Consider the following 14,105-nt stretch of genomic DNA (forward strand, 5'->3'; position numbering starts at 1 on the left):
CACTTCAGAGCATTTTAAAATTACCAAGAAACATGAAGTTGATCATGGGTCTGAAGGTATGTACAGTACTGTACAAGAGATCATACGAGCACAAGACACAACATACTGTAAAATAATGGTGTGGAATAATTTAGAGGAATGAGTCATGATTCAAAGTAAGTAATAACAAAAATAGCAGGTTCTTTTTAAAGTGATTATATACTAAACACAATGTTAATTGTTTTCTTCTGCAAGTGCTACGGTAGGTACAGTTTTTGGTTTATTGAGGTGTATAGCAAAATATAGGAAGCAAGCACACACTGTATATATCAATACTCAAACCATGCAGAGCTTTTCTCCCATTGCAGAACCATGTCAGGTAACTATGATGACAATATTCTGACTAGTCTGTTGATTAACTCATCTAGCATCAATGATTTACAAAATAGCAGAGTTTACTGCATTAGGGAAATATATTCCTTTACATAAATATTATTTTAGAATACTGTATAATAAATTATAATCATCTGCATGCTCACTCAAGTGTGGCCTATAAATGGAAAAAGATACTAACATTTTACAAACATGCAACACTACTCAACAAATATATCAAAAGTTCAAGAATTCAAAAACTATCGCTAAAAATTTAACTTTTGAGACGTGTCCCTGTGATGTCTTGAAACTAGATACCAACAATAACCTCCAACCTTGGTATCTAAAATGCCTTACACTGAAATTAGCAATCTGATGCTTAATCTACACAGCTGCAGATGGCATAAAACGACTAGAACGAGTTATGAATGGAGTTACAGTAGATACCATTGCATCCTAAACTCTGGTGGATGGCAGTTCAAATCCCCACGGGAGGGTGCTCTTAACTTCACACTTGTAGTTTCATTGTACTGTATTCATTATTTTGATAGTAAGTGGCTAACACTAAACAATAAGTTCTACAAGGCCAGGGAGTGCACATGTTCATATGATTCTTCAAAAGAAACAACAGAAAAGTGTTCTTACTGACAGAACTTACGGTAACCAGATAAATTATCTCTCACTGAGAAAAGTCTGCCCCATACAGCATCTATCTCTGCTAAGTCTAGAGGAACTTCGGGTATTTCTTGTGTTTCACGGAATCCCTGAAATTTTAATACTATATACAGTAAAATATGAGTGAAGACGGGTATGAAAAATATCAAATTTATACCAAAAAAAATTCAACAATATTTCCATAGATACCATATTTTAAGCAAAACATAGTACATATAAAGAAATAGTTTATGCATTACATCAAAATGAATAATTTCAATACCAAAGTTTATTACAGAAGGAGGAAGCCTCAACAAGTATAAAGTAATATATTTCTACAGCTCTCCAAATCAGTACAACCAGTGTAAGCTCAAAAGTCAAGCTTGGTTACCGCCTAAACAGAGCACTGGCTGGTGCGAACACAACTGACCTTGTTCTCCTCTGGGAGTAAATTTCTCCTCTCGGAGTGAATCAACATTTTTCAAGAACATATTGTTCACCACTGTGTGTGTGGAGGAGTGGGAGGTGGATAATGCTAATGAACCTTGGTAGTCCGAGTGAAGGAGATTGAAAGCAAGTGAACTGGAGGCAATATTGTTATTGATATTACCATCAATACTAGATAAGCTAAAGCCCTAGTTAGAAAAGCAGGATTCTATAAGCACAAGAGCTTAAACTGCTTGACAGGCATCCCCAACTTGTGGCATTTTGGTAATATGATATTTTCATTATGAAATAAACTTTTGAACATACTTACCCGGTAGTTATATATACAGTATATAGCTTACGTTCCTGACGTCACGGCAGAAATTTCAAAACTTGCGCCAATTGCCGATTGGGTAACCAGGTGTACCACCTGTGCGCCCTCTAGAGAGGTACCTGGAACCATTCCATGATTCCTCAGATCTTCCATGCCCATAGTCTCTAGAGGAGAGGAGGGTGGGAATTAAATCATATATAACTACCGGGTAAGTATGTTCAAAAATTTATTTTATAATGAAAATATCATTTTTAAACATCTGACTTACCTGGTAGTTATATATATAGCTGATTGACACCTTTGGTGGAGGGTCAGAGACAGCCAACATTGTTGGAATTTTACTTAAGAGTTAATAAAACAAGCTTAAGGGTTCGTACCTGATAAGGAAGCTAACTTCAATGAATTTCTGCCTCATTATGTCCGCTTTCCTTATGAGATCCAGCGATCCTCCCAGGGAGCTGAAGACCTCTAGGGGCTGTCAAACTGGTGTAAATACCTCTATGTGACAGGACCTCCTCCAATACCCTTGTTCTGGGTGCTCTCAAGGAACAAATTGACCACCTGACTAAAATCAATGATTGTGGAAGACTGTCGCAATCTCCACAAACAACCATAAAAATACAAAATTTCCAAGAGAAGAAAAGGGTATTAGGATTATAGGAATGTAGTGGTGGATCCTTCCCCCACTACTGCACTCGCTACTAAGAATGGTCCCAGAGTGTAGCAGTCTTCATAATAGTGTGAACCGAACACAGATTTACTCCTCCAAAAGGTTGTGTCCATAATGCTCTGCAATGATCTATTTTGCTTGAAGGTCACCGAAGTTGCTACAGCTCTAACTTCATGCATCTTGACTTTTAACAGCTTGAGGTCTGCCACACTGCAATGTGGATGAGCCTCTTTTATCAAGAGTCTGATGAAGAATGAAAGGGCATTCTTTGCCATCTGTAACGAGGGCTTCTTGACCGAGCACCAAAGAGCTTCCGATTTGCCTCGCAACTCTTTCGTTCTGTCCAGGTAAAACTTCAGGGCTCTTAATGGGCACAGGACTCTCTCCAACTCCTCGCCAACCACATCCGAAAGACTAGGAATCTCAAAAGCCTTGGGCCAAGGTTGAGAAGAGCGCTCATTCTTGGCGAGAAAGCCTAACTGCAATGAGCAGATAGCTTTGTTATCTCGAAAGCCACCGTTTTTATTAAAAGCATGAATTTCACTGACTCTTTTAGCTGTCGCCAGACTAACCAAAAATGGAGTCTTCATCGTGAGACCCTTAAATGAAGTTGAATACAAGGGCTCAAACCTGTCACTCATAAGGAACTTCAGGACTATATCCAGATTCCAACCTGGTGAATCCTGGTGCCATCGTTTTGACGATTCAAACGATTTGAAAAGTTCCTGTAGGTTTTTATCATTCTAAAGGTCCAAGTTTCTGTGCCTGAATACGGTCGTTAATATACTCCTGTATTCCTTGATGGTAGAGGAAGGAAAATTGCGTTTCCTTCGAAGGTATAACAGGAAGTCAGTAATCTGAGTTATAGAGGTACTGGATAAGGAAACAGAGTTGACTGCACCATTCCCTAAAAACCTCCCAATTGGATTGATAAACCTTGATGGTAGAAGTCCTTCTTGCTCTTGCAATAGCCCTAGCTGCCTCCTTAGAAAAACCTCTAGCTCTTGTGAGTTTTTCGATAGTCTGAAGGCAGTTAGATGAAGAGCTTGGAGACTTTGATGGTACCTTTCCAAGTGGGATTGTCTGAGTAAATCTACTCTTAATGAAAGGCTTCTTGGAGTGTCCACCATCCATTCCAGTATGTCTGTGAACCATTCTCTTGAGGCCAAAAGGGGGCCATTAGAGTCATTCTGGTCCCTACGTGTAACACAAACTTTTGTATCACTTTGTAAAGAATTTTGAACTGTGGAAAAGCGTACACGTCCAGATTGGACCAGTCTAACAGAAAAGCATCTATGTGGACTGCTTCGAGATCTGGCACTGAGGAGCAGTAAGTTTCTAGCCTCTTTGTCTTCGAGGTCGCGAACAGGTCTATACAATGACGACCCTAAAGTTGCCACAGTTTCTTGCAGACTTCTTGATGGAGTGTCCATTTCGTGGACAGAACTTGACCTCTCCTGCTGAGGCTTTCTGCCATCAAGTTCTTCTGCCCCTGAATGAACCTTGTTACAAGGATTACATTCTTCTCCTTTGCCCAGATGAGAAGATTCCTCGCAGTTTCGTAAAGGGACATCGAGTGGGTTCCGCCTTGCTTGGCAATGTAAACCAATGCCGTGGTGTTGTCGCCATTGACCTGCACCACTTTGTTCAAAACTGACCCTTCAAAGCTTTTGAGGGCCAACAGGACTGCTAACAGTTCCTTTTGGTTGATGTGGAAGCTCTTCTGATTCTCTGTCCACAGCCCCGAAACTTCCAACTTGCCCCAGTGTTGCTCCCCACCCCGAGTCCGAGGCATCGGAACACAACACAAGGTCTGGGTTCCTCTGTTCTAAGGGGTGACCTTCTTGAAGCCTGTCCGGATCGTTCCACCACTGAAGGCAACTTCTTATGGATTCCGTAATGGGAATGCAAATCGTCCCTAGATCTTTCTCCTTGTTTCAATGATGATTGAGGTGGAATTGGAGAGGACGAAGATTCAGCCTTCCCAGGGAAACAAACTGTTCCAACGAGAAGAGGGTTCCCAACAGACTCATCCACTTCCTCGCAGAACACTTCTGTTTCTTTAGAAAAGATTGCAGTTTCAAGATGGCTTGTTCCGTCCTTAAGGGAGACGGAAAAGCCCGAAAAACTTGACTCTGAATCACCATCCCCAAATAAAGTATCTTTTGTGATGGTGTCAGTTGACAAGAAGACCCAATTCTTCTGTTAGTCTCAAAGTTATCTGACAATCCTTCAGGCAGTGATCGTAGGAATGAGCTCTGAGAAGCCAATCGTCCAAATACAGGGAGGCTCTGATGCCTCTTGAATGCAGTATTCTTGCTACATTTAGCATTAGTTTCGTGAATATTTGAGGGGCGGTGCTGAGACCGAATCACAGGGCTCGAAACTGAAACACTTCCTCCTTGAAAACGAACCTCAGATAATGTTTGAAGCTCGGATGAATGGGGATGTGAAAGTAAGCGTCCTGGAGGTTAAATGAGACCATCCAGTCGCCCTTTCTTACTGCTGCGAGGACTGACTTTGATGTCTCCACGGAGAACTTCGTCTTTTGAACAAACGCATTGAGTGCGCTTACGTCCAGGACTGGACGCCATTCCCCCAAGTTCTTGGGAACCAGGAACAAGTGGTTGTAGAAACCTGGTGACCGCAAGTCCCGCACCCTCCTCCAACAAGAGAGACATTTGGAGTTGTAAAGCCTGCCTCTTTGACTCCTCTCTGTATCTGGGAGAGAGATCTATTGGTAAAGGTTTCAATATAAAAGGGATTTTGTAACCCTCCTTCAGAAGTTGTACTGACCAAAGGTCTGCTCCCCTCTTCTCCCAAGCTCGCCAGAAGTTGTGTAGTCTGGCTCCTACTGCCTGAAGGCGAAAGCAGTCAGACTCTGCTTCGCCCTGTTCTGAATCCTCTCCTCTTTGCTCTCCTTCCCTCGGGTCTGGATCTACCCCTGCTGGAAGTCTTCCCTCGAAAGGGCTGAGAAAACTTGAGGAATGCCTTTCTTCCTTTGGCTTGCGGCTAGCGAAGGAAGTTGGGAGAACCTTTCTTGCCTTCTTTAAAACCAAATCTTGAGTACCCTTTTGGGTTAATGCGGATGAAATCTCTCTAATCAATTCTTGTGGAAAAAGAGAGGAAGACAGAGGTGCATATAGCAATTCTGATTTCTGAAAGGGAGTAACTTCAAGAGACAGAAACGAACACATCTGAACTCTTTTCTTAAGAAATCCCACTGAGAAAAGCACTGCCAACTCATTAGATCCGTCTCGTAAAGCTTTATCCATACAGGACATGATGTAGATGAGACTAGCAGTGTCACCCTCTTTAAGGGCAGAAACCTTTTTCCCCAAGGCTCCCAGAGTCCAGTCGAGGAAATTGAATACCTTGAAGGCTCTGAAGACGCCTTTGAGACGATGATCTAATTCCGAAGTTGACCAGACAATCTTGGTCCTCCTCATGGCCGACCGACGGGAGGCGTCTACTAAACTTGAAAAATCTCCTTGGACAGAGGCAGGAACTCCTAAGCCGAGAACTTCTCCCGTCTCGTATCAGACACTCGATCTAGAGGCCAGTCTAGTCGCAGGAAAAGCAAAAGCTGCCTTTACTTGGTCCTTCTTAGACTCCATCCAGTCTCCCATCATCCTTAAAGCTCTCTTTGATGACCGTGACAGAACCATCTTGGTAAAAAGAGACTTCTTCGACGCCTTCCCAAGCGTGAATTCTGAGGGTGGCGAACAGGGAGCAACAGGCACAAAATAATCTGGAAACTCATCATTAAAAATTTTCATGAGTTTCTTAAGATAAACTGAAGGACGAAAAGACTTAGGATATTCTCCTGATAATTCCTCAAATAATACAACAGGGGAAAGGTGAGCGCCGATGCCTTCCTCTGACAAAGCTCTAACGGAAGTAGCGACGTTGTAATTATCAGGATACATCTCATTAAGGTCCTGACTTCTGGCGTCAAGAGACCCCAGATCATCGCGTCTGTCGCCGTGTTGTTCTAACACTTGACGCTCGGTAAAACGCTCGCGATCAAAGCGATCGCAACTAAGGCGTCCTTGATCTCGACATTCAATTCGACTAGTGTCATCACGAAGTCCGAGGCTCTCATGCTCAATGTCAGGCCTCACTTCTTGACTCCCGGCATCACGTAAAGTTGTTCGACGCTCGATGTCACGTTCTGTCTGACGCTCAACGTCGCATCCTGCTTGATGATTGATGTCACGTCTGGCTGCTTGCCGCTCGACGTTACGTCCTGATGGACGCTCGACATCACGTCTCGCTGGACCCTCAACATCACGTCTCGCTGAACGCTCGACGTCACGTCTAGCTGGACGCTCAACGTCACGTCTTGCTGGACGCTCGACGTCACATTTAGTTGGACGCTCGGCGCCTCGCTCTGTTGGACGCTCGACGTCACGTCTGGCCGCTTGATGCTCAGTGTCACGTCTGGCCGCTTGACGCTCAGTGTCACGTCTGGCTACTTGACGCCTGGTGTCACGTTTGGTTGCTTGACGTTCGGAGTCAAGTGGAACAGTCTCATGACATTTAACGGGGGAAGTGTAAAGACATTCGTCGTCAAGAACCTCTCGACTAATAGCCTTACGCCGCTTGGCGCCCAGAAAAGATGCTTCCTGACGTTCAGGATCCAGGCATACTATTCTTTTATTGTCCGTAGATTGATAACTTTACATGAACGAAGAGAGTTTCTGTTGCATCTCTTGCAGCATATTAAAATTTGGGTTAACTCGTTGTGATACAGGAGACGTCATGTCTATCACGAGTTCACTACCCACGCCGCGAGCGTCCAGAGGGCGATAACCAGTCTGACAGCGGAGGAAGAGTATGAACCGAGGTCATGCCCGGTTCAGACAACTGACCAGCAACTGGAAGAGCTGGACGTTTCTTGACAGTATCCGACGTCCTCGAAGGACGTTTGGCAGGAGAGCTCTCTTCGGAAGAAGGAAAACGCTCCGGACGTCTCCAATAGCTATAACCAGGAGCTTGCGGTGTCATGATAGGATGCTGATCGACTTTGTCCATCTTCCTTTTTAGAGGTCTGGAAGCTTGACGCCAGCCCCGTTTGGGTACTGCATCATCCGAAGATGACGAAACCACTTTTACCACACCTTTCCTATGGTGAGGCCAAACGTCCTAGGAAACGTCAACAGGCACGCTCGAGGGGACGTCTGCTCGGGAGCTAAAGCCTCTCATTTCCTAAATAAATTCACTGCACTTCTAGCACTGTCACATTTTAATTTCTTTACATCGGACATCAATTGAGTTCTGTACGCAGCCAGCGATTCAACACTCACGCCCAGAGCTTGAATAGCCACCATCATATCCTTTAGCGTAGGTTCATTAGCAGTAACAGTAGTGGGATCTGAAACTACCACTACAGGGGAAGGATTATGTTCGGTGACACGGGAAGAGGAAAAGTCTCTGGAAAAACGAGAAGAACTTCTTCTAAGCCTATCTCTCTCAAGTTTACGAGTATAGCGGTCAAACTCTAGCCCCTCACTCTCAGATAAAAGAATGCATTCGTCACAACGATCACCCAACTCACATACTTTACCTCTGCATTTTACGCAGATACAGTAGAGTGGGGATCAATAGAGGCTTTAGCAAGCCGGTCTTAGACCCACTTACACATTCTATAAGTTGCAGGGGGGGTGGCCATTTTGAATATTTATAAGAGAGATCAAACAAGCAAGGGTCAAAATATCAAAATCCAAAAGTAATTCAAGAATATCGAAAAGAAAATCCAAACGAGCGAAAGTCGAAACCAAATTATTGTACATCACCAATGTAAACTGCAATAAATCAGGTAAATAGCGAGCAGAAATACCCAACGATGTCGCCGGTTACGGCGGCAGGGAAGATCTGAGGAATCATGGAATGGTTCCAGGTACCTAGCTAGAGGACGCACAGGTGGTATACCTGGCTACCCAATCGGCGATTGGCGTGAGTTTTTAAATTTCTGCCGTGACGTCAGGGACGTAAGCTATATATATAACTACCGGGTAAATCAGATGTTTAAAACTATTATGTTTACAACATTCCATTCAGTATATATAGTTTTTGTTGCTTATCTGAAGGTAAAAAAATATCTCCCATATAATGACCACACAAATGGCATGTGCAGCTCATCTATGTACGACTTGGAAGAACAAAGGAGCAGTGAGATAATGTTTATTTGCAAGTGAAGAGCACAACAGTAGAGAAAAGATTATTTAAGGAATGTGATATCAATCATAGGTAATTAAACATTAATAGTGACCCACATGGACAGCGTGCTCAGCACATCCATGTACTGCTTGCCAAAAGAGAGGAGCATTAAGACAATGTTCATTTGCGAGTGAAAAAAACCACGGCAGAGCAAAAGTCAGGGTGTATTTAGTTTGATAGGAAAGGCGTTATCTTTCCTACTACTATGATTTAGTGTTACCTTGCCCGGAGTAGGATGGTTTGGAAGCAAACGCAAGGCTGAGATTACACTCACGGTAAGCTAAGGTTACAGCAGTCTTGGGGGGTGTAGATAACAAACACCCTTGTAGGTAAGGATACAGCTAATAGGTTAGGTTAGGTAGGGAACCTTAGGTTAGGTGGTGTTCCTGAGTTTGTTTCACTTTTAAAATGCGGTTTTTCAGTCATAGCTTTTGGAATTTGAAAATTTTTAAAATTTGCCACTTAAACCATCAGAACTATACAAAACATGTACCATTTCCTGTCTTGGAGTTGGGGGTGGTGTAAATACTGGCAATTTTTTTGTGTTTTCTCGATAATAATAGCTGTTTTTGTGAGAACTTAATGTTTTTTAAGTGTGGTTGGAGTCTGGGGTCCCATAGTTCAAAAACAGTTATTTTCCGCCAGTTAAAACCATTAAACGTTCAAAACCATATTCCCAATTTTAAAGTCGTAAAAGATATTATCAATATAGAAATATTTACCAGAAAACTCGTAAACAGATAGTTTGCCCCAATATTCATGGTCAGAAATGGATTAAACAAGAGATAACGAGTAGGAAATGTATGTGGTTCATGTATTCAGCTAGAAAGTAAAGTATCATGTATTTATCAGGGGGTGTATGTATGATAGTGGCCACTTGTAAGTATGATTATGGCCAATTTAGAATACAGCAGTATAAAGGGGGTCACATAGGGCCGTTACCCCCCCCCCCCCCCGTCAGGTAAGGACACGGCTTATAGATTAGATTAGGGGTGAAAGATTAGGTTAATTGATGTCCACTTTTAATCTGCGTGGGAAGAAATGGCCGCTGATATACAAAGGCTCCTTTATCAATGTTTCATTGTACAGAATATATATCCAGGTGATGTCAGTGTTAAATTACATTCAAAACACCGCCTTTAGAACACCTATCGTAAGCTATTTTCTTTCTAATATCTGACAATGATACCTCACATAAAATGAATAATTACTTTACAAATATAGAGAATGACTGCATCTATTAGACTACAAATATACGCTTTAGTAAACATGAGACCTAGGAATAGCCTTCAAGACTACCATGACCCGATTAGGAATTCCTGTCTTTGAAAACAAAATTTCTAAAAATAAAACCATGATATCATTACCTGAGTGCTTGCTTGACTATTTGGATATGCGTCCATCGTTCGTGGTCTGCCAAATATCACAACTTCATTCGTAATCGTTAAAGGAACAATATATAAACACAAACAGGAATCTCTGCCCTGGATAGTGATACACGCACAGTATTTGTGTTTGAGTTGTATTTATGGGCGCGTTCACATAGCCAGTTTTATCTGTTTTGAAAATGATACGTTTCGTTTGACTCAAGGCATTTTAACTTCTAAACTTTATCTTTTATGAATAGTATAAAGTTATATTAATTCATTAAAACATAATTTTCAATTATTTTTATTTATATTATTGTATTATATAGAATTTAAATTCCAAAAATTGAGAAAATGCTTCATCTTTTCGTAAATGTACGTGTAGAATTCATCCTTCTGTTGATAAATGTCGGACTGACCACTAGTGAAAAGTTGGCATAGGTCAATAGAATGTGATTGTTTTTCCTTTCTAAATTTGCCAAGTGTATTGTTGAGTTTAATATAGGTTAACCAGCCTCATGTACAAATATATTTATATTGTATGGGACCTTGTACATCTGCTGATAAATACAGACACTTGACAGAGTGCTGACAAATTTTTTTTACCAGCACATGACTCATTTGAAGATATTGCATCATGGAAATTCCCTGACATGGTCAAAGGGAAGATAAAGATCATGTTTACAAATTTTGATCATTACGCTATTCATTTTTGGCGGCTCTCTCTAAGTTTACGATTATTTTTACCATATCCATCTAATGGTCAGTTACATTCCATAGCTTATAGATATGTCTGTAGCTTCACGAATAACACCGGTAAACCGACTCATTAATATTGCACTGTATAATTAACTACAATTTCCCCAAAAATATACAGTATCTTAATCAAAGCTATATAATAGTTGGACTAGGACTATTTTAAAATTTGACTGCAAGTTAGCCGAACTCAGCTACTTTTGTAGTGTAGTAGGTTGGCAAAGGCACCAGCCACCCGTCAAGATACTACCGCTGGAGTTTTATTATTGGGTTATTTAACTGGTCAGACAGTATTATATTGTATCCCCCTCAGGTAACGGTTAATTTTTCCTTTACCTACAAATACACTGAATAGTCTGGCCTGTTCTATTGTATCCCTCTCAGGTTACGGCTAATTTTTCCTTTACCTACAAATACACTGAATAGTCTGGCCTATTCCTTTCCCGTCCTCTATCCTCATGCATCTGACAACAGTGATTACTAAACAATTCTTCTTTGCTCAAGGAGTTAACTACTGCACTGTATTGTTTAGTGAATACTTTCCTCTTGATAAGGGTAGAAGAGACTCTTTTAGCTATGGTAAGCCGTTTTAGAAGGGCACTCCAAAATCAAACCATGTATTTTTGTTTACTTTTTTTTTTTATAGTTTCAATATGAAAGATTTAATATAATGTTACTGTTTGTAAAATATTTAAGTTATGTTCATTAGTTCTCTTGAAGTTTATTTATTTCTATTTCCTTTTCTCACTGGGCTACTTTCCCTGTTGGAGCCCTTGGGTTTAAGCATCCTGCTTTTCCAACTTGGATTATGGGTTAGCTAGTAATAGGAATCTGTAGTTTGCTTATCCTGGTCCCACTCCACCGAATGTAATGAAGGGTGGAGCTCACATTAGTTTGTCACAAGTTCCCTTTGAGCAGACACATTTGAAGTCCTATAGCATTGTCAGAATCAATTGTAAATTCCATACTTTTATATTCAAAGAATTAGAAAGAGAGAACTCATTTATTATAGGAACGTTAATTTTTCTTATTTTCAAATGGAATTAATGTCTTATTTCATTTGGTTTATGGAATATATGTCATATGGTTTAGCAGTGGGTCAGGGGAGACTTAATGTTTAATGATGCAAGAGATATTACAGTATATTTATTACATGGTCCCTTATGCATAGCATTTTAAGACAAAAATCCAAGAACTAGATCAGAAAATAAATTCATGGAGAATCTATGATTAAATTATGATAGTAACTGATTAAAAAAAATATTGTCTTGTTTTGCATCACACTGAATTTGTAAAATTTTACTATTTTTATAGTTTTTAACTACTTCTACATAAGTCTCCTCCTAATTAAAATAGGATGGTGGTATGAACTGATAATATCCTGTTACCAGATAGATAAAATTTCCAGATATATTGCAAAAAAAGGATACAGTATTTCAGTAGAAATAAAATTTGAAGAGGCAGAACTGACAAGGACAAGGATCAACAGTTGATATGAAGACTTAATGGCAATATGAACTGCATTTAACATGCACCTCTATTACATAGAAAGAGCGATAAATCATCACTTAACAAAAAATAAATATTCTACATAACATGCCAAAATGATAAAAGTGTATTCTGCATAAAGAAAATAAGTGATTATAAAGTAAATAATAATAAATAATAACAAATTTAGAAAAGGCAAATCAAAGGTACAAAAATATGACAAATTCGAAGATAATTTGTATTTTTCCTAACCATACAAACCTTAGCTATTTACAAAGGGTTATTACTTTTAGCATAGCTGAAATGGCGAGCCATTAGAATTTAACAAGGGTGTATTACCCCCGCGCTAGTTAGCGGGGGGGGGGGGTAGGGGAGTGGTAGCTAGCTACCCCTCCTCCCCCTCACACACACGTGAATACTCACTTTCACTTAGAGGTAGGACTTGTCTTGGGGGACAGGGCTGGCGGGCAAATATGTGTAAATAGCTAAGGTTTGTATGGTTAGGAAAAATACAAATTATCTTCGAATTTGTCATTTGTTCCGTAACCGAAATACAAACCACGCTATTTACAAAGGGTGACTTATCCCTTAGGAAGGGTGGAAAGTCCCCAGCCATACTGGCTTTGGCTTTACCCGGGGACTCAGAATCCGAGTGAGTCGCACTCGAGAAAAGGAGTCCTTGCACCTCACAAGTTCCTTGCTCCGCAAGGAACCATGTGGCCTACGTAAGCTTGTATGTAAAGGAAGAAGTGTGACCCGTCTTAGGCAGTTGACCTGGAGTTCCAGAAGGAACTCTGGGTTAGGACGTTCCCAATACCACCTCGTCAGGGTATGGGGGACGCGACAGTATTGACTCAATACTCGGAACACAAGGAAGCATGGTTTACCTGCAGAGGTTCGAGGTCAGCTATGCAGAGACCAGGATGCTGCTTCCCCGTAGAGGGGATGATGAAGAAAGAAGTAAGGGCCAGACATACTTCTTTCGTTCATGCAGACTAAAACCTGATAACAATGCCCTCAACCTTCTGTTACCTGTCCAAAAAGGAGCCTGAGGTTAGACCAGCTGTTGTGTAGCCACCACAGAGCAATAGAAAACGTATCGAGACTCCTGTGGGTCACGCCCTGCAGGAAGCGGGCTGCGAAGGTCATCAGACGCTTCCAGACTCCAGCTTGTAGCACCTGCGTCACAGAGTAGTATTACTCGAAGGCGAGGGACGTTGCGATGTATCCAACATCGTGCTGTAGGGCGACGTGACGGGGGAGGGTCTGAAGACAGGTCGAGATGAATGTCCTCGAGTCCGGGCTGAAGAGGTATACTGGTGACTCTCCCCCCCATGTCCTCCTTGTGTTCCCAAATCGGCTGCAACTGAGGCCAAACTGCAGCTGTTCCCAGCGCTGACCTCTCGATTCCTTACTGGCAAGAAAGAGAAGGTCTTGGGACATCACACACAGAATGGAGACTCGAAATCTTGAATGAATCGGACCGAAGGGTCGGGACCCTCAGATTCTGAGTCTAGCCAACAACTCAGGAGCGAGCCTGAATGTTGCCTTCCCCTCTTCCTTAGAAAGGGGGGAGTAGTAAGAGACCAAGAAGATTGCTTACACACTGGCCGTGGCCAGAGTGAGCAGAAGACCCAAGGCGGAATACAATCCGAGGCCTGTCGTAAAAGGGTCTTGAGAAGATCTTTTAAAGGACTAAAAGTCCGAGCCATGCTCCAAGTTGGAGGTCTTCCTCCGACTAGGGCAGGGACGATCGTAGCTTCGCATGAGCGAGGATAGATCCAGCGGGCAGGAAAAAGTTATTCCTTTAAGCCTGAAGGTCAGGGAAAGGCTGAGC

General features: G+C 41.7%; 1 protein-coding gene across 1 annotated transcript in view; it reads right to left on the reverse strand.

The window, feature by feature from the left end:
- Positions 1–10,183, reverse strand: part of LOC137648601 (serine/threonine-protein kinase Chk2-like) — a 110,002-nt gene extending 99,819 nt beyond the window's left edge. The window contains exons 1-2 of the mRNA XM_068381521.1: positions 10,025–10,183; positions 1,010–1,115 (exon numbers count right to left, since the gene is read on the reverse strand). Of these exons, the coding sequence (XP_068237622.1) occupies positions 1,010–1,115; positions 10,025–10,060 (142 nt within the window). The 5' untranslated portion in view covers positions 10,061–10,183. The remainder of the gene's footprint in view (positions 1–1,009; positions 1,116–10,024) is intronic.
- Positions 10,184–14,105: the final 3,922 nt, after the last annotated feature.

This window comes from Palaemon carinicauda, chromosome 10 (genome assembly GCF_036898095.1).
Source record: "Palaemon carinicauda isolate YSFRI2023 chromosome 10, ASM3689809v2, whole genome shotgun sequence".
In the NCBI taxonomy this organism is placed as follows: Eukaryota; Metazoa; Arthropoda; class Malacostraca; order Decapoda; family Palaemonidae; genus Palaemon; species Palaemon carinicauda.